Source organism: Prionailurus bengalensis, chromosome A2 (assembly GCF_016509475.1).
Source record: "Prionailurus bengalensis isolate Pbe53 chromosome A2, Fcat_Pben_1.1_paternal_pri, whole genome shotgun sequence".
Taxonomy (NCBI): Eukaryota; Metazoa; Chordata; class Mammalia; order Carnivora; family Felidae; genus Prionailurus; species Prionailurus bengalensis.
Window position 1 is genome coordinate 51,419,125 of NC_057348.1, and position 26,699 is coordinate 51,445,823.

Sequence of the window (26,699 nt, forward strand, 5' to 3'; positions counted from 1 at the left end):
GGCGGAGACGGCTTCTCCGCGGGTGAGAGGAGTCGAGTTCGTCGTCTCTCGAGGCTTCGCGCGTCTGTGGTCTGGTGGCTAGGTCCCGGCCGAGTCCGGCCTTTCCTTCTGGGGCTCCGCGCCCCGAACGTCGGCCTCCTCATCTGCCCTGTCGTGGAATTTAGCCCCCCAGGTACCTCCCTGCGTCGGTAAAATAACAAAATGAGAAAGGCTTTTACCCCCAACTCGTTTCCGAAAGACTTAGTCCAGACAGCTGGCCCAGCCCACCAGTCTGTCCAGGCTGCTCTGGAAAGGAGGCATGTTATGGGCTTGCGCCCTGATGTCAGACGGCCATGATTTACCTTAATTTTTCTGTCTATAAAATGGCTGATAATGGTTATAGATACTTCACGAGGCAGCGGATGAAGAAAACGCTTAGCAGGGTGCGTGGTAGTTAGTAAATGTTAACTATTTTTGGAAGACATCGTTCTAATTAAGAGTGAGTATCGGTGGTAGGTAGTGCGGATTCTGGAGTCAGACTGCCTTAGGATCCCATTTATGCCACTGAAGGAGAATAATAATGGTACCTCTCTCCAAAAGGTTAGTGAGTAATGAGGTATTCATTATAAAGCACTTAAAATCGTTCTTGTTAGTTATTAATATTTACTTGCCTGCCAGCCATTCTCATTTAGCGAATATTTCCCGAAATTTTATTCCAGGTACTGTGCTAGGCACTGGGGATGCTGAGATAAGTCATTCCGGGTTCCTGTTGTGAAGGAGCCCTGCAGTCTAATGTGATGTGGTAGGAGATCCTAGATACACTCTGTGGAACAGGGAAGCTGGAGTTGCAAACCCCCTTGGGGATAGGAGGAACATTTTTCAAGGAAGATGACATTTGGCCATGTCTTTCAGGATTAGTAGTTTCCAAGCAGAGAGGAGCGTTTCAGGTGAAAAAAAACCTTTATGCAAAAGTGCTGAGACCAGGAGTGTTCTGGTTTATGAGAGACACTAGGAGGTCCTTAATGTGGTTCAGGCCCTCCCCTACCTCTGCAGTTTCATTTATTCTTTGTTTGTTTGTTTTTTTTATGCTTATTTATTTTTGAGAGCGAGAGTGGGAGAAGCGTGAGTGGGGGAGGAGCAGAGGGGGGACACAGAATCTAAGCAGGCTCCAGGCTCTGAGCTGGCAGCACAGAGCCCGACGCGGGGCTCGAACCCACGGACAACGAGATCATGACCTGAGCCGAAGTCAGATGCTTAACCCACTGAGCAACCCAGGCACCCCTCTGCGGTTTCATTTCTGACTACAAGCTCCTTACTTGTTCACTGTTGAGTTTTTCTCTGCCTGGACTACTCTTCTCATACATCTTCTATTGGTAATCTCCTGTTTCAGCCTTCAGGTCCGTGCTTTAATACCATTTTCTCAGATGATCCCTGAAAAATTGTCCCAGCTTTTCTTCATCTCCCCTACCCATATCTAGACTAAATGTCCATGTAAGCCCTCATAGCACCCTGTACTTTTGTAGCACTTACACAATGTAGTTAAGTAACTACATCAAGACCATTCATTACTATAATTTAAATTCCCTGAGGGCAGGGATCATGTCTTGTTCACAATTGTAACCCCAGCACCTGGGACAGTCTCCAACGTATAATCCTGTATTCATGAGTTAAAGGAGATGGTAGATTGGGGCTAGATGATGAAGGATCTCGAATGTCAGAAAGAGAACTGGGTTTTATCCTTCAGCAGGAAGAAAGTGGTCTGGCTATAGAGGCAACTAGGTAAAGTCTTGAAAGCAGGGGAGTATTGACCAGATACAGGAGTTGAAATTCTCTCAGCACCTGGATTTAGACAGTATTAATGTAAAGACTTCTTTGGTATAGAAGTGTAGAAGTTCTTTGGCTTTTGATAGAGTAGTTTTCTTTGAGCTATAGCTTTGACTTTTCAGGATTTATCTGGCTTCTAGAGGGTAACTTCTACCCTCTGACTTTGCTCTCAAAAGTAATTTAATTGCAGAAGACCGGTCAAAATGGTTCCCAAGAGAAGGCCGTCAAAATTGGAGGATAAAGAAAGCCTGACAGAAGAGGCTTCCAGTAAGTATCTAGTTATTTGTTGTTTTATTTCCTATAACAAATGTGTGAGGCACTTACAGAGAAAGTTCCTCCTTTCAAGCTGGGAATCATCACGACTTAATGGTTAGAACACACAGAATCTGGTATCAGGAGATTTGGGATTGAGTTTCTGCCTCTGATTCCATGTATGACTTTGGGCATGCCCACTGTCTCTGAGCTTCTGTCTCCACATCCCTAAGAGGAATGAGTATTATAGAGCTCATCTACTTACATCATCTAGATGGTGAGAAAAAGGTACAACATAGTCTGTATCCTTTAAACTTATGGTCCCCTTTCCTCCCTTAAAAGAAATTATGGGGGCATCTGCCTTGCTCAGTCAATAGAGTGTGTAACTCTTGGTCTAAGAGTGTCTAAGAGTGTGTAACTCTTGGGGTTATGAGTTTGACCCCCTCCCCCCCATTGGGTGTAGTAGAGACTGCTTAAAAGTAAAATCTTAAAAAAATTACAATACAGATAGACTGATGTATGAAGGAAAGGCATCATATCAAAGCAAACACATTAAGGGTGAAGAAACAGTGTAAATTCTGTCCATATGAGAATGTGGTGGACAGAGGCCCTAAGAGTTCTCATGAAAAGAGGTTGATTGTCTTTTCATTTATTATACTCATCTACTCTGTTAAGGTAGTTGTAACTTGTTACATCATTAAAGGAGAAGAATAAATAATCATACTTAATTTCAAGTATCTGTTTTGTTTATCATTATTTAAATTTATTTGTTTGTTTTGAGAGAGAGAAAGGGAGAGAACTCGAGCAGGAGAGGGGCAAAGAGAGAGAGGAAGAGAATCCCAAGCAAGCTCCGCAGTATCAGCACAGAGCCTGATGCGGGGTTGAACTCTTGAACCATGAGATGGCCTGAGCTAAAATCAAGAGTCGGACACTTAACTGACTGAGCCGCCCAGGCGCCCCATTTATTATGTTTTATTACCTCTCTTGGGTTGAAAACCTTGGGATAAAACCACTCTGGGCTTTGTACTCAAAGGCTTGATGCAGGAGAACCTGCCTGATTCTTTCTACCCCTGCATCAAGTTGCGTGCATCAAGATTATTACCTCCTGGAGAACTTTTTAAAATTCACACGCCCAGGACCCATACCTGAGATTTTAATTGAGTAACTATGGGATGTGACCTAAGAATGCACTTTTTTTTTTTAATGTTTATTTACTTTTGAGAGACAGAGCACAAGAAGGGGAGGGACAGAGAGGGAGATATCGAATCTGAAATAGGCTCCAGGCTTTGAGCTGTCAGTGCAGAACCCAATGCAGGGCTGGAACTCACAAACTGCAAGATCATGACCTAAGCTGAAGTCAGACGCTCAACCGACTGAGCCATCCAGGCGCCCCTTTAAGTTTATTTGAGAGAGAGAGAGCATGCACATGCAGGGGAGGGCAGAGAGAGAGAAAGAGAAAGAATCCAAGCTAGGCTCTGCACTGACAGCACAGAACCCAATGGGGCTCGATCCCGCTAATCGTGAGACCATGACCTGAGCTGAAACCAAGAGTCAGATGCTTAACTGAGCCATCCAAGTGCCCCAAGAATGTGCTTTTAATAAGCTTCTTAGTGATTCCAGTGCAGTGGTTTGCAAACAACAGTTTGAGGCACCCTGACTGCTTTAGAATTTGGGTGATTAAACAGTTCCATGGTTATTTTTATTAGAAGTGGCATGTTTTGAATTCTCCAAATCAAAATGCAATAGATAAAAATAATTCTATTTATTGATTGTTTTATTTGTACGCCACTATGTCTGACCATTGTTAGAGATAAAATTTTACTATAGCATCAATTTCAATATAATTCTTCAAGAACCCATCAATTTTCCTCTTAGGGTTATTCTAAAGTTTACATTTTTCAATCTTTACTGTTTGTCACATTCTTGAAAATTTTGTTTGTTTTCAGAAGCCAGCAAGCAACCACTTTCCAAGAAGACAAAGAAGTCTCATATTCACAATGAAGTGGAAGAAAACGACAATGTTTTTATAAAGCTTCTTAAAACATCAGGAGTTATTCTTAAAACAGGAGAGAGTCAGAATCAACTAAGTAATATTTTAATTTAAATCTTTTCTCTGGGTTTGGTGCAGGGCTCAGCACTGAATCATGGATTTTTGAAATAGAGGCAGTGAAGATTAAAAATAGAAGTATTGTCTTTCTTGAGACAAAATTAACGTCGAAATTGCTTTTTAGAGAATGTTGTTATAGTTTTTGGTTCTGATTAATGCATATTAAGTAAAGTAATTCTAATTTTTTTTAGAAAAAATTATATACTTTATTACTTTGTGTTTTGTGGAAAAATAAATTAATACTCAAGAGAGTAATTAGATCTGTGTCAGAATAATTTCAGACGAAAATTTATAAAGCCATGTAAAGCCCTGCTTTTAGGGCATAGATTACTTTATTCTGCTAAGATTATGGCGTATCTTTTTTGGTACACTTAATAGCTATCCTCTATCAGAGCTAAATCTGTTTTACGATGGGTTTAGAAAATTTAGCTCTGAAATTAGGTTGAAAATATCTTTATTGGCTTCATCAGGCAGGAAACATAGGTCTTTAGGAAAGTAAAAGTATAGTGGGAGATATTAAAGATTCTGGTGACCATCTGTTTTTTTCCTCATAGCTGTGGATCAAATTGTTTTCCAAAAGAAGCTCTTTCAGACTCTGAGGAAACATCCTTCTTATCCCCAAGTATGTGTTTCTTCCCGGTACTTTTGCTTTTTCCAGCACTACTCTGGAATTGGGGATTTAAAGATGCAGGCATAGGGGTGCCTGGGTGGCTCAGTCAGTTAAGTGTCCGACTTGGGCTTGGGTCTTGATCTCAACGGTTAGTGAGTTTGAGCCCCCACATCGGGCTCTGTGCTGGGAGCTCAGAGCCTGAAGCCTGCTTCAGATTCTGTCTCCCTCTGTCTCTGACCCTCCCCTGCTCACACACTCTCTCTCTCTGTGTCAAGAATAAACGTTAAAAAATTAAAAAAAAATAAAGTGCAGGCATAAAGTTGAATGGGCTAGAATGATTTTTAGTTAATCTACAGCAAATGTTAAACTAAAAATCTTAACTCTTAACCTTTTTTTTTTTTTCAATGTCATTAAGATAATAGAAGAATTTGTTAGTGGCCTGGAATCCTACATCGAGGACCAAGACAGTTTCAGGAACTGCCTTTTGTCTTGTGAACGTCTGCAGGATGAGGAAGCCAGGTATGGAGTGGAGGCATAGAATCTTGCTGAAGTTTAAGCTGTTAACACTAACCAAATTGCGGGTTGGGGATGAGGGGAGAATGCATTTTTTTTGTAATTTCACTTTATTTTTATAACCCTTTTTTCTTGGGGCACCTGGGTGGCTCATTGGTTGAGTGTCCCACGTGGTTTTGGCTTAGGTCATGGTTCCAGGGTCATGGGATCAAGCCCTGTGTTGGGCTCCATGCTGAACATAAAGCCTGCTTGAGATGCTTTCTTTCAGTCTGCCCCTCTTCCTGTTTCTCTCAAAAAAAAAAAAAAAAGAAGAAGAAAAAGCAACTCTTTTTTCTTCAGTTTTAACCTAACCTTTAAATTATTAATTTATGTTTATGAGACTAAGAGCCAGGGTGTTTTCTGGAGTGTGTCTCATCTGTGTTGATAGAATTTTAACTAAGAGCCTGGTTTAAGAGCCATCTTCTCATGTTCTGTATTTCTGGTATAAGAGGATAGTTTCTTTTTAAATATTGTATATTTAACCAATTTTATGAAGAAAAGATGGTAAAAATATTAAAACAGGGAAAACAGAACAGAAAACGAATGTCTTTTTTTTTTTTTAACAGCATGGGCGCATCTTACTCTAAGAGCCTCATTAAATTGCTTCTGGGAATTGACATATTACAGGTGAGACTGTGTCACATTTTCTGTGAACAATAGATGGATGTGATTTGTGGTGTATGCCCAAGTATAAATGGCATAAAGGGTCAGGTAGGGTTAATCGGAGAGTTTGGGTTTGCAGTAGTTTACCATAGCCCTGTTGCAGAAATATATCTGGTAAGCCAATATCTGCAGCTTTGGACTGAGCTAATTTAATTAGCTCAGTACATTTCTTTAAAATATTCTATATTCCCTCAGCCTCTGATTCTTGATTTGTAAAGCTTCCTCTTGTGTGTCTGTGTACCTTATATATTTCTGCCATATTCACATCTGTATCGTCTCCTGTATAGGTTTTTATTTGCTTATTAACTTGATTTACCCTTTTCTTCCTCCTCTCTTTTAATATGTTGAGTGGATAATGCTTTGACATGTTTTAAATGTTTCACATTATAAAAACATATACGGTGGAAATTCTTGGTTTACCCTGTCCTCCATTTTTTTCTGTTTTTTTCTTTCCCACTGCTAATCTTCCCACACTCATATCCCATCCTTCTCTTTGGAAATCTTCAGTATAATTTAGTTAGATTAAATTTAAGAGCCCTCTTGTTCCTCTGGAGTGAAATCTTCTCTTTTTGCAAACTGTTGGATAATTTTTTAAGTCTGCATTTCATGAACTAACAGTTGTCATCATATTTAATAATATTATTATCTGATTATTTTAATACTGCATAAATCATTTTGTAATTTTTTTAAAGATACATTAATGACAAGTCTTTGTATTTCAACAACTTATATTCGAGATATAGCCAGCATTCAAGTGGCCATTCTTAAAATGAGATTTTAATTATACCAGAGTTGTTCCTCCCAGAGCTCTTGTTGGAGCACATTATGGCGAATTATATATTTCTGTTGTATATTTCAAGACCATCTCCTAACTCCTTATGTCTTCTTTTTCAGCCTGCCATTATCAAAACCTTATTTGAAAAGTTGCCAGAATTTCTTTTTGAAAAGTAAGTGGAATTACTCTGGAATGCTTAAATTACTTTTGTGTATTTAAGTTTCTCTCTGAAAAGATTACTTTGAAACATTGGTTTCTCTAAAAGTCATATTGATCATGACACCAGATTCTTAAGTGACTACTAAGATTTTACTGAGGTGTATTTTGAAAAAAATTTAATCTGTTTATATGACTGCGTGTTCCTAGAAGGATATACCATAAACTGGTAATAGTTGTCTCCAAGGAGGGGAGCCAATTGCTTGGTGTCAGATGTTCTATGAATACTATTCTTTACCTTTTCAATTTTATGGTGTATGTGTGTGACTTTTTTTTTTTTTAATTAACAACCTAATAGAAAAGTAGAAAAAGGTCACAAATAGATAATTCACAAAGAAATACAAGAGTGTCAAACATTTTTTTAAATACTCAGTTTCACATTTAAAAAAAATAAAAAGTGGGGGATGTGCCTGGGTGGCTCAGTCAGTTAAGTGTCCGACTTGAGCTCAGGTCATGATCTTGTGGTTTGCAAGTTTGGGCCCCGCATGGGGCTCTGTGCTGACAGCTCAAATCCTGGAGCCAGCTTCAGATTCTGTCTTCCTTGCTCTCTGCCCCTCCCTCACTCTCCCCCTTTCATGCTCTGTCTCTCTCTCTCTGTCAAAAATAAACACTGAAAACAAATTAATGCTCAGTTTCATTAATAATCAAAAATACAAATATAAAACAATAAATACATTTTTTTCCACTCTCAAAGAATCTTTGTTATTCAGTGTAATGAACAGTCATGCTTGTACATTACTAATGAACATAATAAACTGGTTGAAGTCATTCTGAAGGGTATTAGGTTGTGCGTATCAAAATCTTCCTTAGATTTTGCATACTCTTTTTTTCTTTAATTAAAAAAAATTATTTTAATGTTTATTTATTTTTGAGAGACAGAACATGAGCAGGGGAGGGGCCGAGAGAGAGGGAGACAAAGCAAGTTCCAGGCTCTGAGCTGTCATACAGAGCCCAATGCGGGGCTTGAACCCACGAACCATGAGATCATGACCTGAGCCAAAGTCGGATGCTTAACCGACTGAGTTACCCAGGCACCCCTACTTTCTCGTTTTTAATGTGTGTTTTTTCTTTTTTTTTTTTCTTGAAGTTTGTTTATTTTCAGAGAGAGAGTGAGACAGAGGGAGCAGGCAGGGTACAGGCAGAGAGAGAGGGAGACAGAATCCCAAGCTGATAGCGTGGAGCCTGACGTGGGGCCTGAACCCACATACTGTGAGATCATGACCTGAACCAAATTCAAGAGTTGGACACTTAACCAACTGAGCTACCCAAGCACCCCTAATATGTGTTTTTTCTAGGCTTTGTATATAACAATGATGATGATGATAATAATAATAATAATAATAATAATAGTAAACTTACAGATAGTTCTTTACAAATTTGTGCTTTGCCTGAATGGCTCACACTAGTTGCTTTATGTCTTTTTCAGCAGTTACATTTGACTGCACTAAACAAACATTGAGAACACTGTCAAGGAAAGGAATGGAAGGTTGTCCAAAACTGTAGACATAGGAGATTGAGGAAGGCAGAGACTGTCATTTTGGGGGAAATAATAATAAGTGAGCCAGAATTTCTTCATCTATAAATGATTTTCAGTACTTTTACATAATCTAATTTGACCTGTGTTTCCAAAGCACAGTGCTTGCTTTTATTGGTACTTATCATAGTGATGTATTTAATATTCTACCTTTTAAAAATATTCTTGGGGCTGTGTGGCTCAATCGATTAGGTGTCCAACTGTTGATTTCAGCTAAGGTCATGATCTCACAGTTTGTGGAATTGGCACCGCATCTGACTCTGCGCTGACAGTGCTGACAGCACAGAACCTGCTTGAGGTTCTCTGTCCTCCTCTCTCTCTGCCACAACCCCCCCCCCCGCCTCAAAATAAATAAATAGGGGCGTATGGCTGTCTCTGTCGGTTAAGCACCCGACTTCAGCTCAAGTCATTATCTCATGGTTTGTGAGTTTGAGCCTCAAATCTGGCTCTCTGCTCTGAGCTTGGAGTCCCTACCCCTCCCCTGTGTTTCTCTCTCAAAAATGAGGAAGCATTAAAAAATAAATATAAATAAGTAAATAAATAAATAAAAATATTCTTCTTACTCAGTTTATTCAAATTTATCGCCTTGATTTTTTTGTTTATGTTATTATTAAGAAATACTCTACAGTCCTTTTTTTTAAAGTTTTTTTAACTTTTTAAAAAATTTTTTTCTTTTTTTTCTTTTTATTTTTGAGAGAGAGAGAGACAGAGTGTGAGTGGGGGAGGGGCAGAGAGAGAGGGACCCACAGAATCCGAAGCCGGCTCTAGGCTCCGAGCTGTCAGCAAGAGCTTGATGTGGGGCTTGAACTCACAGACTGTGAGATCATGACCTGAGCTGAAGTCGGTCGTCCAACCAACTGAGCCACCTAGGTGCCCCACTCTACAGACCTTTCTTAACCTTTCTTTAAATGCTCCCCAGATGCAGCTACTGTTAACATCTTCTTGGATTTTTCTCAACATATACGTCTCATGATTTTCTTGTATCATATGTATGTCTAACACAGCTTGTAATGTGTAAATGTTCAGTAAGTGTTCATTCAGTGTCTGAAATGTTTTGTGCAGTATTAAGGCTTGCTGTTGTGTAAGTCAGAAAGGCTCAGTTTCTGTCTTCTTGTCCTAACATTTCAGTGTGAACAGTGATGGACTTAACATGCCCAGACTCATCATCAGTCAGCTGAAATGGCTTGACAAAATTGTGGATGGCAAGGTAGGCTTTGGGACTTGTTCTGTCTCTTAGATTTAGAGAGTCTGTTTTCCAAATTTAACCAAACTTTTGGAATTGCAGGGGTTTTTTTTCTTAACTGAAAATTCACATTTTTCTGTTTATTTGTTAGCTTTTTTCTCCTGTCATAATTTGAGAATCATGGATATTTCACCTTTTAAATTTCTTCAAAAATTTTTTTTCTAATTATGATGAGTAGATATCATCTATTAAATAAATTGAAAGAATTGAAAAGAAGTTAAGTAGCTGTCCAAAGTTGAGAGGTTACTATGTTTTATTTCTCAACAGGTATGAGATCCCACACCAGCCTACCGCACTGCAAATATTTAATTTGATTGCATATGAGGAAAGTTTTAGAAAGTTTTTGCAATTAATGTGAATTGTTATTAAGCACCTTGGTAAAATTGGATCTTTTTTGAGCCTAGGGTTAAGGCCTATTTCTTTTCAGAATTCATTAATTCATTCTATTAATTTTTGTCAGACATCCTAAGGCTAAATCTTTATTTGGAAGAACATGAGTTTTAGAATCTCCTGTGGGCTAGAATTTTGGGTCTGTCACTTTTTGTGTATCTTTGAGCAGCACATATCCTCACATTTTAAAAATAGGAACTATTGGTGTACCTGGCTAGCTCAGTCAGTAAAGGGTGCAACTCTTGATCTCTGGATCATGAGTTCAAACCCCACGTTGGGCATGGAGCCTACTTAAAAAAAAAAAAAAATGTAAAAAAAGGGGGCGGTGGAATTGTCACACAGACTCCAGAGTTATGAAGATTAAATGAAGTAAAGTATATAACAGACCCATTAGATAATAGAGTATCCACTGTACTTTTTTTTTTTTTAATGTACCATCCCATGTGTGAAAATTCCTGGGTCATTTACCTCTCCATTTAGGCTTTGAGTTTATGTATAGGTGTCATATGATACACAAGATAATTCCAGCTATACATTTAATGAGGAGGAAGTCTTTCTCTGTTCTTGGTAATGTGCAACAGTTCTAATGGCCTCTTCCACTGCAGGATCTCACCACCAAGGTCATGCAGCTGATCAGTATTGCTCCACTGTACCTGCAGCATGACTTTGTTACCAGCCTACCTGAGATTCTAGGGGATTCCCAGCATGGTGATGTGGGGAAAGAACTGAGGTGAGTAAGTTCCCACTCTGGCAGCCTTATTGCTGCAGTATGAAACAGTAGTGGTAACATATTGATGGCATCTACCTTCCATGAACAGGTATGGGATTTGACTTGTTTTTGTAATAATGAGTATATATTTGATGCATAAAGTAGACCCATCTACTTTTTTAAAAGTGGTATACCTGTTGTGAATATGAAGTCTGGGTTATGATTAGGCGTATAAACATAATCCCTTTGTTTTGTTAGCATATCTTCCACCCAAGGAGTCCTCACTTGTGACTGCATGTCCCAATCATTTGTGGAGCTTAACAAACATCCATATATTCTTTGGTCCCTAAATGATTCATTCTGATGTACATCACATCAGACCCAGTGTTGAGAGCATTGCTTACTATCATTTATGTGAAAAATAGTAATTGGTAGGGCAGTGATTAAGGAAGGGAGAACACTATCCCTATGTAATAGGGTTTCTGTTTTAATGCAATTTCTTGCTTATCCTTGAAATAGTTTTTAAAAATTCAATTTGTAATACTTCCTTTTCTTTAGATGTCTGCAAAGCTACCTCTAGAAATGTCCAGTGATTGCTTGCCTTTGTGTTTTTGGGCAGTATGCTCCCTCTGGGTATAGCACTATACCATCCACTTGGCCTGCTTAATTCCAGCTTGTCGTTCTGCATAGCCTTTTCTTAGAATCCATCACTGTTCTCTACTCTGCTCCTGTAGCACCCTGCATGTATATCTATCCTACTTGCCATACTTCATTGTAATTGGTGTAGGTCTTCTTCTTCTTCTTCTTCTTCTTCTTCTTCTTCTTTTGCTTTATTATTATTTTTTTAAGTAGGCTCCATGCCCATTGTGGAGTTTGAACTTACTGAGATTGAGAGTCATGTGCTCTAGCAACCTAGCCAGCCAGACACTCCTGTTGTAGGTTTTCTTTTTCCTTTTCTCAGGAAGGATATGTGCCAAACTCAGTAGTATTACCTCAGGGTACTAAGATGGTGAGGAAGAGCTTCTTGTTTGTACTCTGTTGTTTGAATTTTCTGTAATGAGCATGTATTTTTTAAAAATCAAAACAATTTTTAATGAAATAAACTGTAAACAAATTCAGTGGAAACAAAGTGTATCTTCCCTTCCCATACTCTGAGTGATTTTTCTAAGTAATTATCTGCCCAGCTCTGTTAAAAGCTGCATAGATTTTCTCTTTTTCCACCATTCACAGTGACCTTTTGATGGAGAATACTTCACTCACTGTTCCTATCTTGGATGTCCTTACCAGCCTCCGACTTGACCCAAAGCTCCTGTCTCAGGTAGGAAGGACTGTGCTGTACAGAAACAGAGCCCACTTTCTTGCCTCCCAGAACCAGTGTCAGTCATTGCCTTGAAGCAGTCATACATGAAAATTTGATTTTGAAACAATATTGAATGATATTTCATCTCTTTTTTCTCTTTGATGAATTTCATTTGCCATAGTATGATGGATTCACTTTTCTGTTTTAAAGCAGTAAGTTTTAATGGATATCTTCTATTTTGCATAATATTTATGCACTGCTCTCCATAGGAATAACATTTTTACGTGTCTTCCTCCAGCTAGTGGAAAATTTAGGCTCTAAATTGTAAGATAACACTTTTACATTTATCACCTGTTTTTTTTTTTTTTTAATAGTTACACTTTATTTTGTTTATTCTTAATTTTTAAATATTTCTTTTTGAGAGAGAGACAGAGACAGAATGAGAGTGGGGAGGGGCTGAGAGAGTTGGAGACAAGGAATCTGAAGCAGCTTCAGGCTCCAAGCTGTCAGCATAGAACCTGACACAGGGCTTGAACCCACTAGCTGTGCGATCATGACCTGAGCCGAAGTTGGATGCTTAACCGACTGATCCACCCTTCCTTCCTTCCTTCCTTCCTTCCTCCCTCCCTCCCTCCCTCCCTCCCTCCCTCCCTCCCTCTTTCCCTTCCTTCCTTCCTTCCTTCCTTCCTTCCTTCCTTTTCTTTTGTATATGAGCGGGGGTGAGGGAGAGAGAAAGAATCTTTTTTTTTTTTTTTTAATTTTATTTTTTTTAATGTTTATTTACTTTGAAAGAGAGAGAGAGAGCAGGGGAGGGGTGGGGGAGGGACAGGAGACAATCCCAAGGAGGCTTCATGCTGTCAACACAGAGACCGTGCAGGACTGGATCTCATGAACCATGAGATCATGACCTGAGCTGAAATTGAGTCGGCTGCTTAACCACTGACCTACCCAGGTGCCCCTTATCACCAGGTTTTGAGGAAGCTGTGGCATTAACAATGGAAAGCTTGCAATTTGCAAAAGATAAAAATAACATGAAGTGTTTTTCTTCCTAAATTACAAGTGAGAAAACTGAGAGAAGTAAGTTTTCTAATTTTACATAAAGGTCCGTTCTTTATTGAGGTATTAACAAAAAATATTTAAGGTTTTCCTGCTTTTTATGTGTAGGTCCGCCAGTTGGTGATGGGTAAGCTGTCATCTGTCTCATTGGATGATTTACCTGTGATAATCAAGTTCATTCTTCATTCTGTAACAGCCACAGATGCACTTGAGGTATGCTTTTATTTCTCAACAAACACCCAACAGGGTGCTAGATCCTTTAGAGTACAGAGTATAGCAGTAATGCCCTTGTGAAACTCAGTAGTAGGAAAGAGACTTATCTAGATTAAGATGCATCAAGATACATTATTTAAACTAATAGTTTTTCATTGCTCTTCTCTGTCCCCAAACTAATTGATAATGCTGATTAATCCAGATAATATTCAGGGGATAGAATGGAAATAGTCAGATTTATTGTTGCATATAAGTTGCTACAGGTTGTATTTGCTATTTCAGTATAATACCTAAAGGAATTCTGAATGGCATAGTTTTGAAGGGCATGACATACTATCCTTGCATTAGCTATTGTCATCAGCTCTCCTTTTCAAGATGTCTTGTCTAAGATTTAGTAATTTTTCTTAGTCTTTCAGGAGATTGTTAGGGTTCTATTGAAGGAATGGACTGTGCCTATCCACTATGAAAGGGCAGAACACATAGCTTAATAATTATTTTCTACAGGTAATTTCTGAGCTGCGGGAGAAGTTGGATCTGCAGCATTTTATTTTGCCATCATGGTTTCATGCCTCACAAAGCAAGTTGAAAAATAAAGGACGACAAAAGTATGTCATCAACACCTCCCACCCTTTTCCTCACACAGTCAAGGAAAGTTTTCTGACATTTATCCTGAAGTCAGGACAGTAGATCTGAATACTTGGAACTACAAATACTGGTAGTAATATTGTTGACATGTACTCTACCATACAGTGGTTCAAATCCTGTGTACATGGTACATGTAATGTGTGTGTACATGTATACATGTGTGGGTTGGGTGTATTATTCTAGCTTTTCAAATAAATCCTAGGTAGACTGCAGTACAAATTTATTAGACTGCAGTACAAGTTATTAGCCACAACATGAAGTTGTGCCTTGAAACAGGCAAATGGCTAGTAACAGGAATCCAGATCTTATATGTCTGTCTCTGGTAAGTGGAAGAATGATTTTTTTCCCCCTTTTGCTACTTGTAGTTCTTCAGGAAATCAAGAAAACAGCGGTCAGGACTGTGTTACTCTCTTCTTTGATGTAATAAAGTCGGCTGTTAGATATGAGAAAATCATTTCGGAAGCCTGGATTAAGGTAAGTGAGATCTTGGTGACTTTGAACATTAAGGAGAAAGTAGGTGGCAATCAGTGACAGATATGTAAGTAAAGGTGGAAATAAAAGTGTTAAAAGTCAGTCAAGTAGACATGATAGAAGATGATTGCCACATGGGCAGATTGGTTTGCCAATAAGAGAACAGGGCATGCTGAAGAAGGTGAAACGTGTTCTACTTATGTGTTATAATATTTCTGTGACCCTTATTTTTCTAGGCAATTGAAAGCACTGCCTCAGAGTCTGAACACAAGGTAACATTCACATACTATGACTTTTTTTTTTTATATGAAATTTATTGACAAATTGGTTTCCATACAACACCCAGTGCTCATCCCAAAAGGTGCCCTCCTCAATACCCATCACCCACCCTCCCCTCCCTCCCACCCCCCATCAACCCTCAGTTCTCAGTTTTTAACAGTCTCTTATGCTTTGGCTGTCTCCCACTCTAACCTCTTTTTTTTTTTTTTCCTTCCCCTCCTCCCTGGGTTTCTGTTGAGTTTCTCAGGATCCACATAAGAGTGAAACCATATGGTATCTGTCTTTCTCTGTATGGCTTATTTCACTTAGCATCACACTCTCCAGTTCCATCCACGTTGCTACAAAAGGCCATATTTCATTTTTTCTCATTGCCATGTAATATTCCATTGTGTATATAAACCACAATTTCTTTATCCATTCATCAGTTGATGGACATTTAGGCTCTTTCCATAATTTGGCTATTGTTGAGAGTGCTGCTATGAATATTGGGGTACAAGTGGCCCTATGCATCAGTACTCCTGTATCCCTTGGATAAATTCCTAGCAGTGCTATTGCTGGGTCATAGGGTAGGTCTATTTTTAATTTTCTGAGGAATCTCCACACTGCTTTCCAGAGCGGCTGCACCAATTTGCATTCCCACCAACAGTGCAAGAGGGTTCCCGTTTCTCCACATCCTCTCCAGCATCTATAGTCTCCTGATTTGTTCCTTTTGGCCACTCTGACTGGCGTGAGGTGATACCTGAGTGTGGTTTTGATTTATATTTCCCTGATAAGGAGCGACGCTGAACATCTTTTCATGTGCCTGTTGGCCATCCGGATGTCTTCTTTAGAGAAGTGTCTATTCATGTTTTCTGCGCATTTCTTCACTGGGTTATTTGTTTTTCGGGTGTGGAGTTTGGTGAGCTCTTTATAGATTTTGGATACTAGCCCTTTGTCCGTTATGTCATTTGCGAATATCTTTTCCCATTCCGTTGGTTGCCTTTTAGTTTTGTTGCTTGTTTCCTTGGCTGTGCAGAAGCTTTTTATCTTCATAAGGTCCCAATAATTCACTTTTGCTTTTAATTCCCTTGCCTTTGGGGATGTGTCGAGTAAGAGATTGCTACGGCTGAGGTCAGAGAGGTCTTTTCCTGCTTTCTCCTCTAAGGTTTTGATGGTTTCCTGTCTCACATTCAGGTCCTTTATCCATTTTGAGTTTATTTTTGTGAATGGTGTGAGAAAGTGGTCTAGTTTCAGCCTTCTGCATGTTGCTGTCCAGTTCTCCCAGCACCATTTGTTAAAGAAGCTGTCTTTTTTCCATTGGATGTTCTTTCCTGCTTTGTCAAAGATGAGTTGGCCATACGTTTGTGGGTCTAGTTCTGGGGTTTCTATTCTATTCCATTGGTCTATGTGTCTGTTTTTGTGCCATATACTATGACTTTTAAGTACTGCAGGCTTGAAATTAATTATCCTAGCTAGTTTTCTTCTTTCCTCTCCCTCTCTCCAGTCATCCCTTCTGTGCCTTCTGTAGCCACTCTAATCAACATTAGCTGTCTGGGGAAGATAATCTGAGGGGATGATTTGATAATCTGATGGGACACCTGGAAGATCATGGTCTTTGCTACTCATTTGGGCAATAAAATAAACCTAAACTATCCATAAGGGAAAATGTTAACATTTCACACATACATGGCAAGTTACAGTCCTAAGAAGCCAAGTCCCAAAAGATGAAGTGGAGACAGGACTCACCTGGGGCATGAGTCAGGTCCCTGTATCTATCAGATTACTCTTCCTTTTACCAAATGGCATTGTCAAGATATGGCATTCGTGTTTTACTTTCCTTTGCTCATGTCACCCTGACCAGAGTGAATCCATCCATTCACTGTCAAGACAGGGGTACTGACTCTGTCTTAATTATGGATTTTTTTTCTTATGTCAAGAAGCCAGGTGATTAAGTTTCTTATGCACTAATTGGTTCCCATTAAGGATTTTTCTTTTAGTTGGAATCTGGTTTTGTGGGGTTTTGTTAGATTATCTAATTGTTGACTTTTAAAAACCTTTATGATACCAAATGAAACAATGAAACTCCATATTTTTTTTGTGGAGGTAGGATCAAAATACCCCAACACAACTGTTTTTATTTTATTTCTTTAAGATTATCTTCTTTTCAAGTTTATTTAGTTTGAGGTTGAGAGGGGCAGAGAGAGAGGATCCCTAGCAGTGTCCACACTGTCAGCGCAGAGCCCAACGTGGAGCTCAAACCCACAAACTATGAGATCATGACCTGAGCTGAAGTCAGACACTTAACCAACTGAGCCACCAAGATGCCCCAACTGTTTTTATTTTTGCATAACCCTTGGCCACCTGCATACCTGTTTTTACAGATATATAATTATTATATAAATATAATTTTGTATTGTGATTTTCTCTTGACATTATGTCATAAACATTTTATATGCTTGTGCATTGTTTTTATGTCATTTTTAATAGCTGTATTCTAGTATAATGATTCTCAATTTTGGTGTCTAAGTGAATTGGGCTTTCAGTGAAGGGATGTTCCAAGTAATTTTTTTTTTAATTAAAACACTTAACCTTTATTAAAATGTCTTTTTGAGATATAATTGACATATTACATTAGTATTAGGTATACAATATAATGATTCAGCATTTGTATTTATTGCAAAATGCTCTCCACAGTCTCGTTAACATCTGTCACCACATGGTTACAAACTTTTTTCTTATGAGAATACTTAAGGTCTGTTCTCTTAGCAATATCTATGCAATACGGTATTATTAACTATAGTCATCATGCTATACATTATATCCCCATGACTTATTTATTTTATAACTGGAAATTTGTACCTTTTGATCCCCCTTACCCATTTTTGTTTAAAGATTTTATTTTTAGGGGCACCTGTGGGGCTCAGTCAGTTAAGCATTCGACTCTTGATTTTGGCTCAGGTCGTGATCCTGGAGTCGTGATCCTGCAGCCCTGCATTGGGCTGTCTGCTGAGTGTGGAGCCTGTTTGGGATTCTTTCTCTTCCTCTCTGTCCCTTCCATGCTCACTAGAGCATGCACACACTTTGGCACATAAGCTCACATGCTCTCTCAAATTAAACGAATAAACTTAAAAAAAAAGATTTTATTTTTAAGTAATCTCTATACCTGATGTGGGGCTCAAACTTACAGCCCAGAGATCAAGAGTTGCACTCTACAGACTGAGCCATTCTGTTGCCCTTTCCCTTCACCCATTTTGCCTCACCTTCTACTTCTGGCAACCACCAATCTGTTCTGTCAATGAACTTGGTTTTTTGTGTGTTTTGTTATTTATGAGATCATAAGGTATTTGTCTTGCTGTCTGACTTATTTCACTTGGCAGAATGCCCTCAAGATCTGTTCATATTGGGGCATCTGGGTGGCTCAGTCATTTAAGCATCCACCTCTTGATCTTGGCTCTGGTCATGATCTCACCGTTGGTGAGTCTGAGCCCCGTGTCAGGCTACACACTGTCAGTGCAGAGCCTGCTTGGGATTCTCTATCTCCCTCTCTCACTGTCCCTCCCCCGCTCAAAATAAATAAATCAACTTAAAAAAAATTCTGTCCATGTTGTTGTAAGTGGCAAGATTTCATTCATTTTATGGCTGAATAGTATTCCAGTGTGTGTTTATGTGTGTACATATGTGTACATACCACATTTTGTTTTTCCACTCATCCATCAGTGGACACTTAGGTTGCTTCCATGTCTTGTGCAGGGATCATGGAGTGCAGATATCTTGTCGAATTAGTACTTTCGGTTTTTTGCTTTTTTTTTTTTTTATGTTTATTTATTTTGGAGAGAGAGAGAGGCAGAGTGTGAGCAGGGGAGGGCAGAGAGAGAGAGGGAGACACAGAATCAAAGCAGGCTCCAGGCTCCGAGTCCGACATGAGATCGAACCATGAGATCATGAGCCTGACTCACGAACCATGAGATCATGACCCGAACCAAAGTCAGATGCTTAACTGACTGAGCCACCTAGGCACCCCTAGTACTTTTGGTTTTTTGAATAAATACCCAGAAGTAGAATTTCTGGATTGTATACTTCTATTTTTAATTTTTTAAGGAACCTCCATACTTTTTCCACAACGGCTGTACCACTCACATTCCACCAGCAGTACACAAAGGTTCTCTTTCTCTGCATCCTTGCCAACATTTGTTATCTCTTGTCTTTTTAGTAATAGCCATTCTGATAGGTGTGAGATGATACTTCATTGTGGTTTTGATTTGCATTTGCCTGATGAGTAGTGATGTTGAGCATCTTTTCTTGTGTCTGTTGGCCATTAGTATGTCTTGAAAAAATGTCTGTCCACATCCTCAGTACATCTTTTGATTGATCTTTTGCTCTTGAGTTGTAGGAGATTTTTTTTGGCCTGCTTGACTTTTGTAACCATTTTTTTTTTTTTTTTTTTTTTTTAAGTAATCTCTACATCCAATGTGAGGCTTGAACTCACAACCCCAAGACCATGAGTTACTTACTTTTCTAAATTTTGGCTGAAATCAGGGCTGGGGTTATCAGGCAGTTTTTGTAGTACAGAAAGAGCAGTTTGGCGTCCCATAAGCAGTTTTTAAAAACCCTGAGTATAACAGGACCAGAAGAATGCTAATAAAGACATAATTAGGCATCTTTTGAACCATCACTATTTGGCCATTCAGTGTTGTGACCCTTGGGTGATTATTCCTGTTGAAATAAAAACCTTTCGAATTGGAATTTTATAAGCTAGGAATGGTGTTTCTAGGTGAATTTTCAGGATATTAGAGGGGCCAGGTGCCTCTTTAACCCTTTTTTTTTATTTTAAACAAAGTTAATTCAAGCTAATTGGGGGAAAAAAACTGGGGAGAACCTAAAAATGTTAAAAATAAAGTTTCCATGGGACACCTGGCTGGCTTAGTTGGTTAAGTGTCCGACTCGATTTCAGGTATGGTCACGATCTCATGGTTTGTGAGTTCAAGCCCCTGGTCAGGCTATGTGCTGACAGCATGGATCCTACTTAGTATTCACTCTCTCCCTACCCCCTACCCCTGCTTGTTTGCATGCTCAATTCTCTTTCTGAAAAAAATAAGTAAATAAAATAAAGTTTCTCTTTACTGTCTGTTCATTCTTCTTGTATAATTACTCTTACAGATTATTTCCTATTTATATACAAGGTGTATTTGTGTGTGAGTGCAGGCATGACTTTGAACCTCACATTGGGTTCTGTGCTGACAGCTCGGATCCTGGAGCCATCTTCAGATTCTGTGTCTCTGTCTCTCTCTGCCCCTCCCCAACTCACATTCTGTCTCTCTCACAAATAAATATTTAAAAAGTTAAAAAAGAAAAAGAAAAATCCTTTTATGGTTATTGTCTTGCAGGTTGCTTTTTTTAAAACTTTACAATGTCATGAATATCTGTCAAAAAATATAGTATACCTTGTTCTTCTTAATGGCTGCATAATATTCTGACTTTAATTTTTTTAACTTAAGAATGAAATAAATTTTTTTTAATGTTTATTTTTGAGAGAGAGAGAGACAGAGCATGAGGTGGGGAGGGGCAGAGAGAGAGGGAGACACAGAATTTGAAGCAAGCAAGCTCCAGGCTCTGAGCTGTCAGCACAGAGCCCGGTGCAGGGCTCAAACCCACATACTATGAGATCATGACCTGCGCCGAAGTTGGATGCTTAACCAGCTGAACCACCCATGTGCCCCAAGAATTTAAATTTAAGAAAAGAATTTAATTTTTTTCATATTTACAGGCATTTACAGTCTTTCCAAATTTTGAGAAAGTATTTTTCTAATAATGAAATATATACCGAGGTTGGCTAGTGATTGTTCCTTAATGTGAAGATATTCAAGGTTATTTCTGTAATAATATCACTTCAACTTACATTCCAATGATTTCATGAAAGATATCAGTGGTTAATAATTGTGGCAGTTATTTCTCTGAAAAATATTTGTGGGTTTTGTGAGGAAAAGAAATGTAGATACTCCTATGGAGTATGTTGAACAAATGAGTATCACCCATTTTCTGTTTTCATGGGGAAAAGTTGAGAGCTACTATTTTATGGAAATAGATGTACTGATACATTAAACTATTTCTCTTTTGTCATTGACAATAGATTTTCGACATGGCAATACTTTTCATCATCTATAGCACCAATACTCAGGTAAAGAAGTATGTTGAGAGGGTGCTAAGAAATAAGATTCGATCAGGCTGCTTTGAAGAACAGCTGCTACAGAGTACATTCTATATTCATTACATGGTAAGTATCAGAGAATCAGACATTAGTCTGAAAGTTACAGAGAAGTCATATTTAACCTTTCCTTTCCAGTATGGGAATCCTGACAATACCACCTTTCCTGGATCTTCATCTTGGACAGCTCAATATATTGCAAAACATAGTAGGGTTATTACTTATCTTGATTGAGACAATATGATGTTAATAAAACCAACCTAAGACTGGTGTCCCATCTTTTTAGGAAAAATGTCACAGAACTGGTTCATGTTGAACTTCTTAAACTCAAGCTCCAAATTCTGTTTTAGTTTAGTTCAAGTCTTTTTTTTTTTTTTTAATACTTATTTATTTTTGAGAGAGAGAGAGAAACAGAGTATGAGTGGAGAAGGGTAGAGAGAGAGGAAGACATAGAATCCGAAGCAGGCGCCAGGCTCTGGGCTGTTAGCACAGAGCCTGACGTGGGGCTCAGCTCTCAAACCATGTGATCATGACCTGAGCTGAAGTTGGAAGCTTAACTGACTGAGCCACCCAGGCTCTCCTTAGTTCAAGTCTTCTAATTACATACTTCTATAACTTGATTTTTAACCTGCAATGGAAGGCTTTACAGCTCCTATATAAAAATTTCATCTTGTTTCAGCCCATTGTTCAAGTGGATTGAGACTTTTGAATCTTACCTTTGCATTAAACATTTTAATTATCTAGCTCTTTGTGATCTGTAGCTTTGACAAACTTGCCTTCTGTATCCTGTTCTAAGCAGTTTTTAAATGTTTATATATTTTTGGGGAGAGAGCAGGGTAGAGAGAGAATCCCAAGCAGGCTCTACTCTGTCAGCAAAGAGCCTAGTCTGGGGCTTAAACTCACGAACTGTGAGATCATGACCTGAGCCGAAGTCAAGAGTCAGAGGCTTAACCAACTGAGCCACCCAGGCACCCCATAAGCAGTTTTTAAAAACCCTGAGTATAACAGGACCAAAGGAATGCTAATAGAGACATAATTCTGCATCTCTTAAACCATCACTCTTTGGCCATTCAGTAAAGTGACCCTTGGGTGATTATTCCTGTTGAAATAAAAACCTTTTGAATTGGAAATTAAAACTAGGAATGGTGTTTCTAGGTGAATTTTCAGTATATAAACAGTGTATACCTTTTTAGGAAACTGGGTACCCAGTGGTGTATGGCTTAGGAACTAGTGAGAATATGCAGTTGAGTTTTAAAATTGTATATTTAGGGGGCATCTGGGTGGCTCAGTCGGTTAAGTGGCTGACTTCGGCTCAGGTCATGATCTCACTGTCCGTGAGTTCGAGCCCCGTGTCGGGCTCTGTGCTGACAGCTCAGAGCCTGGAGCCTGTTTCAGATTCTGTGTCTCCCTCTCTCTGACCCTCCCCCATTCATGCTCTGTCTCTCTCTGTCTCAAAAATAAATAAACATTAAAAAAATATGTATTGTATATTTAAGACTGGATTTAGTATTTGTGTTATCTTACAGTCCTTTCTGTGCTTATTTCTGGCAACAATACGTGTTTTGGGCTATGGTTTTCTAGAAGGCAGAAACCATAAGTAATTTTTTATTGCATTTTCTTCAGCAAAGTATTACACCCAATTCAGTGCTTAATTTAAGATTTTTTTTTTTTTTTGGTATTGTGATGGTATCAGTAAAGAAGCTAGACCTAAACTAGTTATATTTACTTTGGGTCCATTAATGTTCATTTTCTGCCTTATTGGTGAGACATGATCAGTTCTCTTTTTGATCTTCTTTAAAAGAAATCGGTTTAATTAATTAGTATTGAACCTTATATTTTGATTTCAAATCATAACCGTGGCAGAACAGGCCTAGGGAGGCAGTATGATTGAGTGAGGAAATTGGGATTTAGAATATCTGGATTCTAGTCTCAAATTGGGCAGATAGGAACAATGCTGTTAGGCTTATAATTTAACTTCTTTGAGCTTCCAGGTAATTCTTAATCCATATGGCAAATCCCACCAATCCTGAGAGAAGACTCAATGATGAAGGATAATTTTGAGTAAAACAAAGGTTAAGTTTCCTTAAGTTAAAGTGAGAGTTGGTCAGGAGAACTCTGACATCCTATAAGGGTTGGCAGCTCTTGGTTCTGTGTTAACTAAATTCCTCCCACAGCTTCTTTTTTTCTCTCTTCTCTTTCCCCCTTAAGGTCCTTAAGGATATTTGTCCATCCATTCTGTCGCTGGCTCAGAGTTTCGTGCACTCCCTAGACCAGAGTATCATTTTGTTTGGCAGTCTCCTCTACAAATATGCATTTAATTTTTTTGACACTTACTGCCAGCAGGTATGTTGAAATATTTACCTTGGAAAGGAGGGAACGGAACAGGAAGAAATGCAGTTCCAAGTGACTTGCATGTGATATGTTTCTTTCTTTCTTTTTTTTTTAATGCTTATTTTTGAGAGAGAGAGAGAGAGAGAGAGAGAGAGATAGAGCATGAGCAGGGGAGGGGCAGAGCAAGTGGGAGACACAGAATCCAAAGCAGGCTTCAGGCTCTGAGCTGTCAGCACAGAGCCCGACATGGAGCTCGAACTCGGGAACTGAGAGATCATGATCTGAGCCGAAGTCGGACGCTCAACTGACTGAGCCACCCAGCTGCGCCTCGTGTTTATTTCTTGCTGGTTGGAAGGCACTGATGTAGAAAGAATTCTGAACTGGGAGTTGGGAAAACTAAGTTGTAGTCTACTTTCAATAAAGTGAAGAGACTGGACTAGAAGATCTAACTCTGCATTTTGAGCTCTAAAATTCTCTGAGTTAAAATGAACATCCCATCTAGTCTATTTCTGAGTAAACCTTGGCTGAAAGGGCTAGGGTTATCAGGCAGTTTTTATAGTACAGAAAGACCAGTTTTAAAATTTAGCTGCAAATAATCAGCTGCCAGTTGATCCTGAAGTTGTTCTCTAGAAAAAACTGTGATGAAAAACAAATGAAGGAGAAATAACTGAGGACATAATCCTATTCCTACGAACATGAGACACAAAATTTAATAGCACATGTGTAGAGAGGGAAGCCTGTACTTGTGGAAAGTTGGAAAGTGATTATGAAAACAAAGAACAGAGTGCCTTAATGTTCATTTTTTGTACTTGCTATACTTAACTGTTAACAATGTTATAACATTTGAATTGAACTTGTAAAAACAAAGAATTTTGAGAATCTTAAAGCAGAGCAGTAGATTCAGCTGGCATGAGCTAGCTACTGCAGTTGAGAAAACTGTATGCCTCTGTGGAGCAGTAGTATAAAGGAAAGGGAGAATGGCATGTAAGGTATTTTGTTTGGAACCATCTTAATGTCTTAGAGGTACTATCATGACCCATGGGTGCTTGAAACATACAAGTCTAACCTATAATAATCTTAAAATCCTTTAGCTCTTTGAATTCCATCTTTTTTTTAAGATTTTTTTTTAGTTCTTAAAATTTTTTATGGTTTATTCTTAAGAAAGAGAGGGCAAGACAGAGAGTGAGCAGGGGAGGGGCAGAGAGAGACAGAGACACAGAATCCGAAGCAGGCTCCAGGCTCTGAGTTGTTAGCACAGAGTCTGATATGGGGCTTGAACTCATGAGTTGTGAGATCATGACCTGAGCCGAAGTTGGACACTTAATGATTGAGCCCCCCAGGCGCCCATAATTTTTTTTTTTTTTAATTTTTTTTTTCAACGTTTATTTATTTTTGGGACAGAGAGAGACAGAGCATGAACGGGGGAGGGGCAGAGAGAGAGGGAGACACAGAATCGGAAACAGGCTCCAGGCTCTGAGCCATCAGCCCAGAGCCTGACGTGGGGCTTGAACTCACGGACCGCGAGATGGTGACCTGGCTGAAGTCGGACGCTTAACCGACTGCACACCCAGGCGCCCCCATAATATTTTATTTTTAAGTAATCTCTATACTTGACATGGATTTTGAACCCACAACTACAAGATCAAAAATCACATGCTCCTCCAACTGAGCCAGTCAGGTGCCCTAAGTTCCATCTTTTTAATACATTTTAATAGATACAACCATAGCTTAAAGTGTAGTATTTAACCCGTATGAGAAAAGAAAGGGAAAGACTTCCAGGGAACAAAATCAGAAGGGCTTAGATGATGCTCACAGATAAATTTTGAGAAATAAGTCAAGAGTAGATGGTACTATAGTTAGATTGGCATAATCCTAAACCTCTGAATCCAACATGAATGAAAATTACATTATAGAATTAGACAACATGATAGGGTAGGTTGGGATTTTCATCAAGTGGAGATTGGAATGATATCAGGCATCAACCTGAGTCATAATGGTTTCAGTCATATTTTTATCCACACTGTTTCTTGACTCTACTCTGTAGGAAGTGGTTGGTGCCCTGGTGACCCATATCTGCAGTGGGAATGAAGCTGAAGTGGATACTGCTTTGGATGTCCTCCTAGAGTTGGTAGTTCTAAATCTATCTGCTATGAGGCTGAATGCCATCTTTGTGAAGGTATCTAGTCCCTCTGGTGACATATATTGAGTCGTTTTTCTTTCTTGCATGTATCTGAGAGTTATCTGGAATCCATTAGTAACAATTTAATTTGTATTCTAGCTATTAAGTGCTGTGATTGGTAGGAGGGGATGGTAAACAGATGAGGTGATGGGCAAATAATAGAAAGAAATGACTCATTTATGTATGTATTAATGCATTCAGCAAATACTTCTTTATGCCTGTGTGCAGGCTTTATTCTGGGTGCTCTGTATATAAAACTTAGTTCTTGCCTTTGGTGATAGTAGAACTATGTCCATAAGCAAGTCACTGTAAATACAACATGAGAGATCTTTAGAAAGATGAAGTGCTACAGATATACTTGGCAAAAAAATTAACTTGGCCTAGGAAACTGGGTATTTCTTCAACGAATAGATTTCAGTGATTCTTGAAGGTTGGGAATGATTTGATAGGAGAAAGTAAAGGAAGTGCATGTAGGCAGAGGACAGTTCAAACAGAAGCAAACTGGCACCCAGGTCTTTGGTATACATGAAGGATGACAAGTAGGCTAACATGGTTGGCAAATGGGATAAATGGTGAGGGGTGTTGGGAGGTGAGGCTGGGAAGACACAGGATAGGGCCAGATTATGAAGAGTCTCGAATACCACACTGGAGAGTTTCAGCTTTTTTTTTTTTTTTTTTTTTTTTTTAAGTTTATTTTTGAGAGCAAAAGAGAGCATGAGTCGGGTAGGGGCAGAGAGAGAAGGAGAGAGAATTTCAAGCAAGCTCTCCGCTATCAATGCAGAGCCTGACATGGGGCTTGAGCTCAAGAACTGTGAGATCATGACCTGAGCTGAGATCAAGAGTTGGATGCCTGACTGACTGAGCCACCCAGGCGCCCCTAAAGAGTTTCAACCTTATTTTATAGACCATAGAGAGCTATTACAGGCTTTTAACAAGGAGTTGACATAATTGCGTCTGGGCTTTGAAAGGTAACTATGTAGGCCTTGTTATCCCCATATTAGGGATGATAAAACTGAAGTTTTGCCCAAGGTCAAAAAGTAATTAGTTTCCTTGTGACTCCTTCCACATCTGTAGAGAATGCATAAGTAATTCATGGAGTGGAAGCTGATAAGGAATAGGGTCAGAGATATAACTTGTGGCAGAGTATTGTTTTCACTGAGAAGAAGGGAAGGGTGGAGAAAGTAGGGAGA

At 39.0% G+C, this 26,699-nt stretch overlaps 1 protein-coding gene across 2 annotated transcripts in view; it reads left to right on the top strand.

Moving 5' to 3' along the window:
- The first annotated feature begins 46 nt into the window (after window positions 1–46).
- Window positions 47–26,699, top strand: part of FANCD2 (FA complementation group D2) — a 64,673-nt gene continuing 38,020 nt past the window's right edge. The window contains exons 1-17 of one of the 2 annotated variants that reach the window (XM_043588090.1): window positions 47–172; window positions 1,994–2,070; window positions 4,002–4,142; window positions 4,717–4,784; window positions 5,188–5,291; window positions 5,891–5,951; window positions 6,882–6,934; window positions 9,641–9,719; window positions 10,751–10,875; window positions 12,085–12,172; window positions 13,319–13,423; window positions 13,928–14,028; window positions 14,434–14,542; window positions 14,776–14,811; window positions 20,925–21,068; window positions 23,208–23,342; window positions 25,375–25,506. In XM_043588090.1, the coding sequence (XP_043444025.1) occupies window positions 2,007–2,070; window positions 4,002–4,142; window positions 4,717–4,784; window positions 5,188–5,291; window positions 5,891–5,951; window positions 6,882–6,934; window positions 9,641–9,719; window positions 10,751–10,875; window positions 12,085–12,172; window positions 13,319–13,423; window positions 13,928–14,028; window positions 14,434–14,542; window positions 14,776–14,811; window positions 20,925–21,068; window positions 23,208–23,342; window positions 25,375–25,506 (1,545 nt within the window). In that variant the 5' untranslated portion in view covers window positions 47–172; window positions 1,994–2,006. The remainder of the gene's footprint in view (window positions 173–1,993; window positions 2,071–4,001; window positions 4,143–4,716; window positions 4,785–5,187; window positions 5,292–5,890; window positions 5,952–6,881; window positions 6,935–9,640; window positions 9,720–10,750; window positions 10,876–12,084; window positions 12,173–13,318; window positions 13,424–13,927; window positions 14,029–14,433; window positions 14,543–14,775; window positions 14,812–20,924; window positions 21,069–23,207; window positions 23,343–25,374; window positions 25,507–26,699) is intronic. The other variant, XM_043588091.1, reaches the window with a different exon arrangement.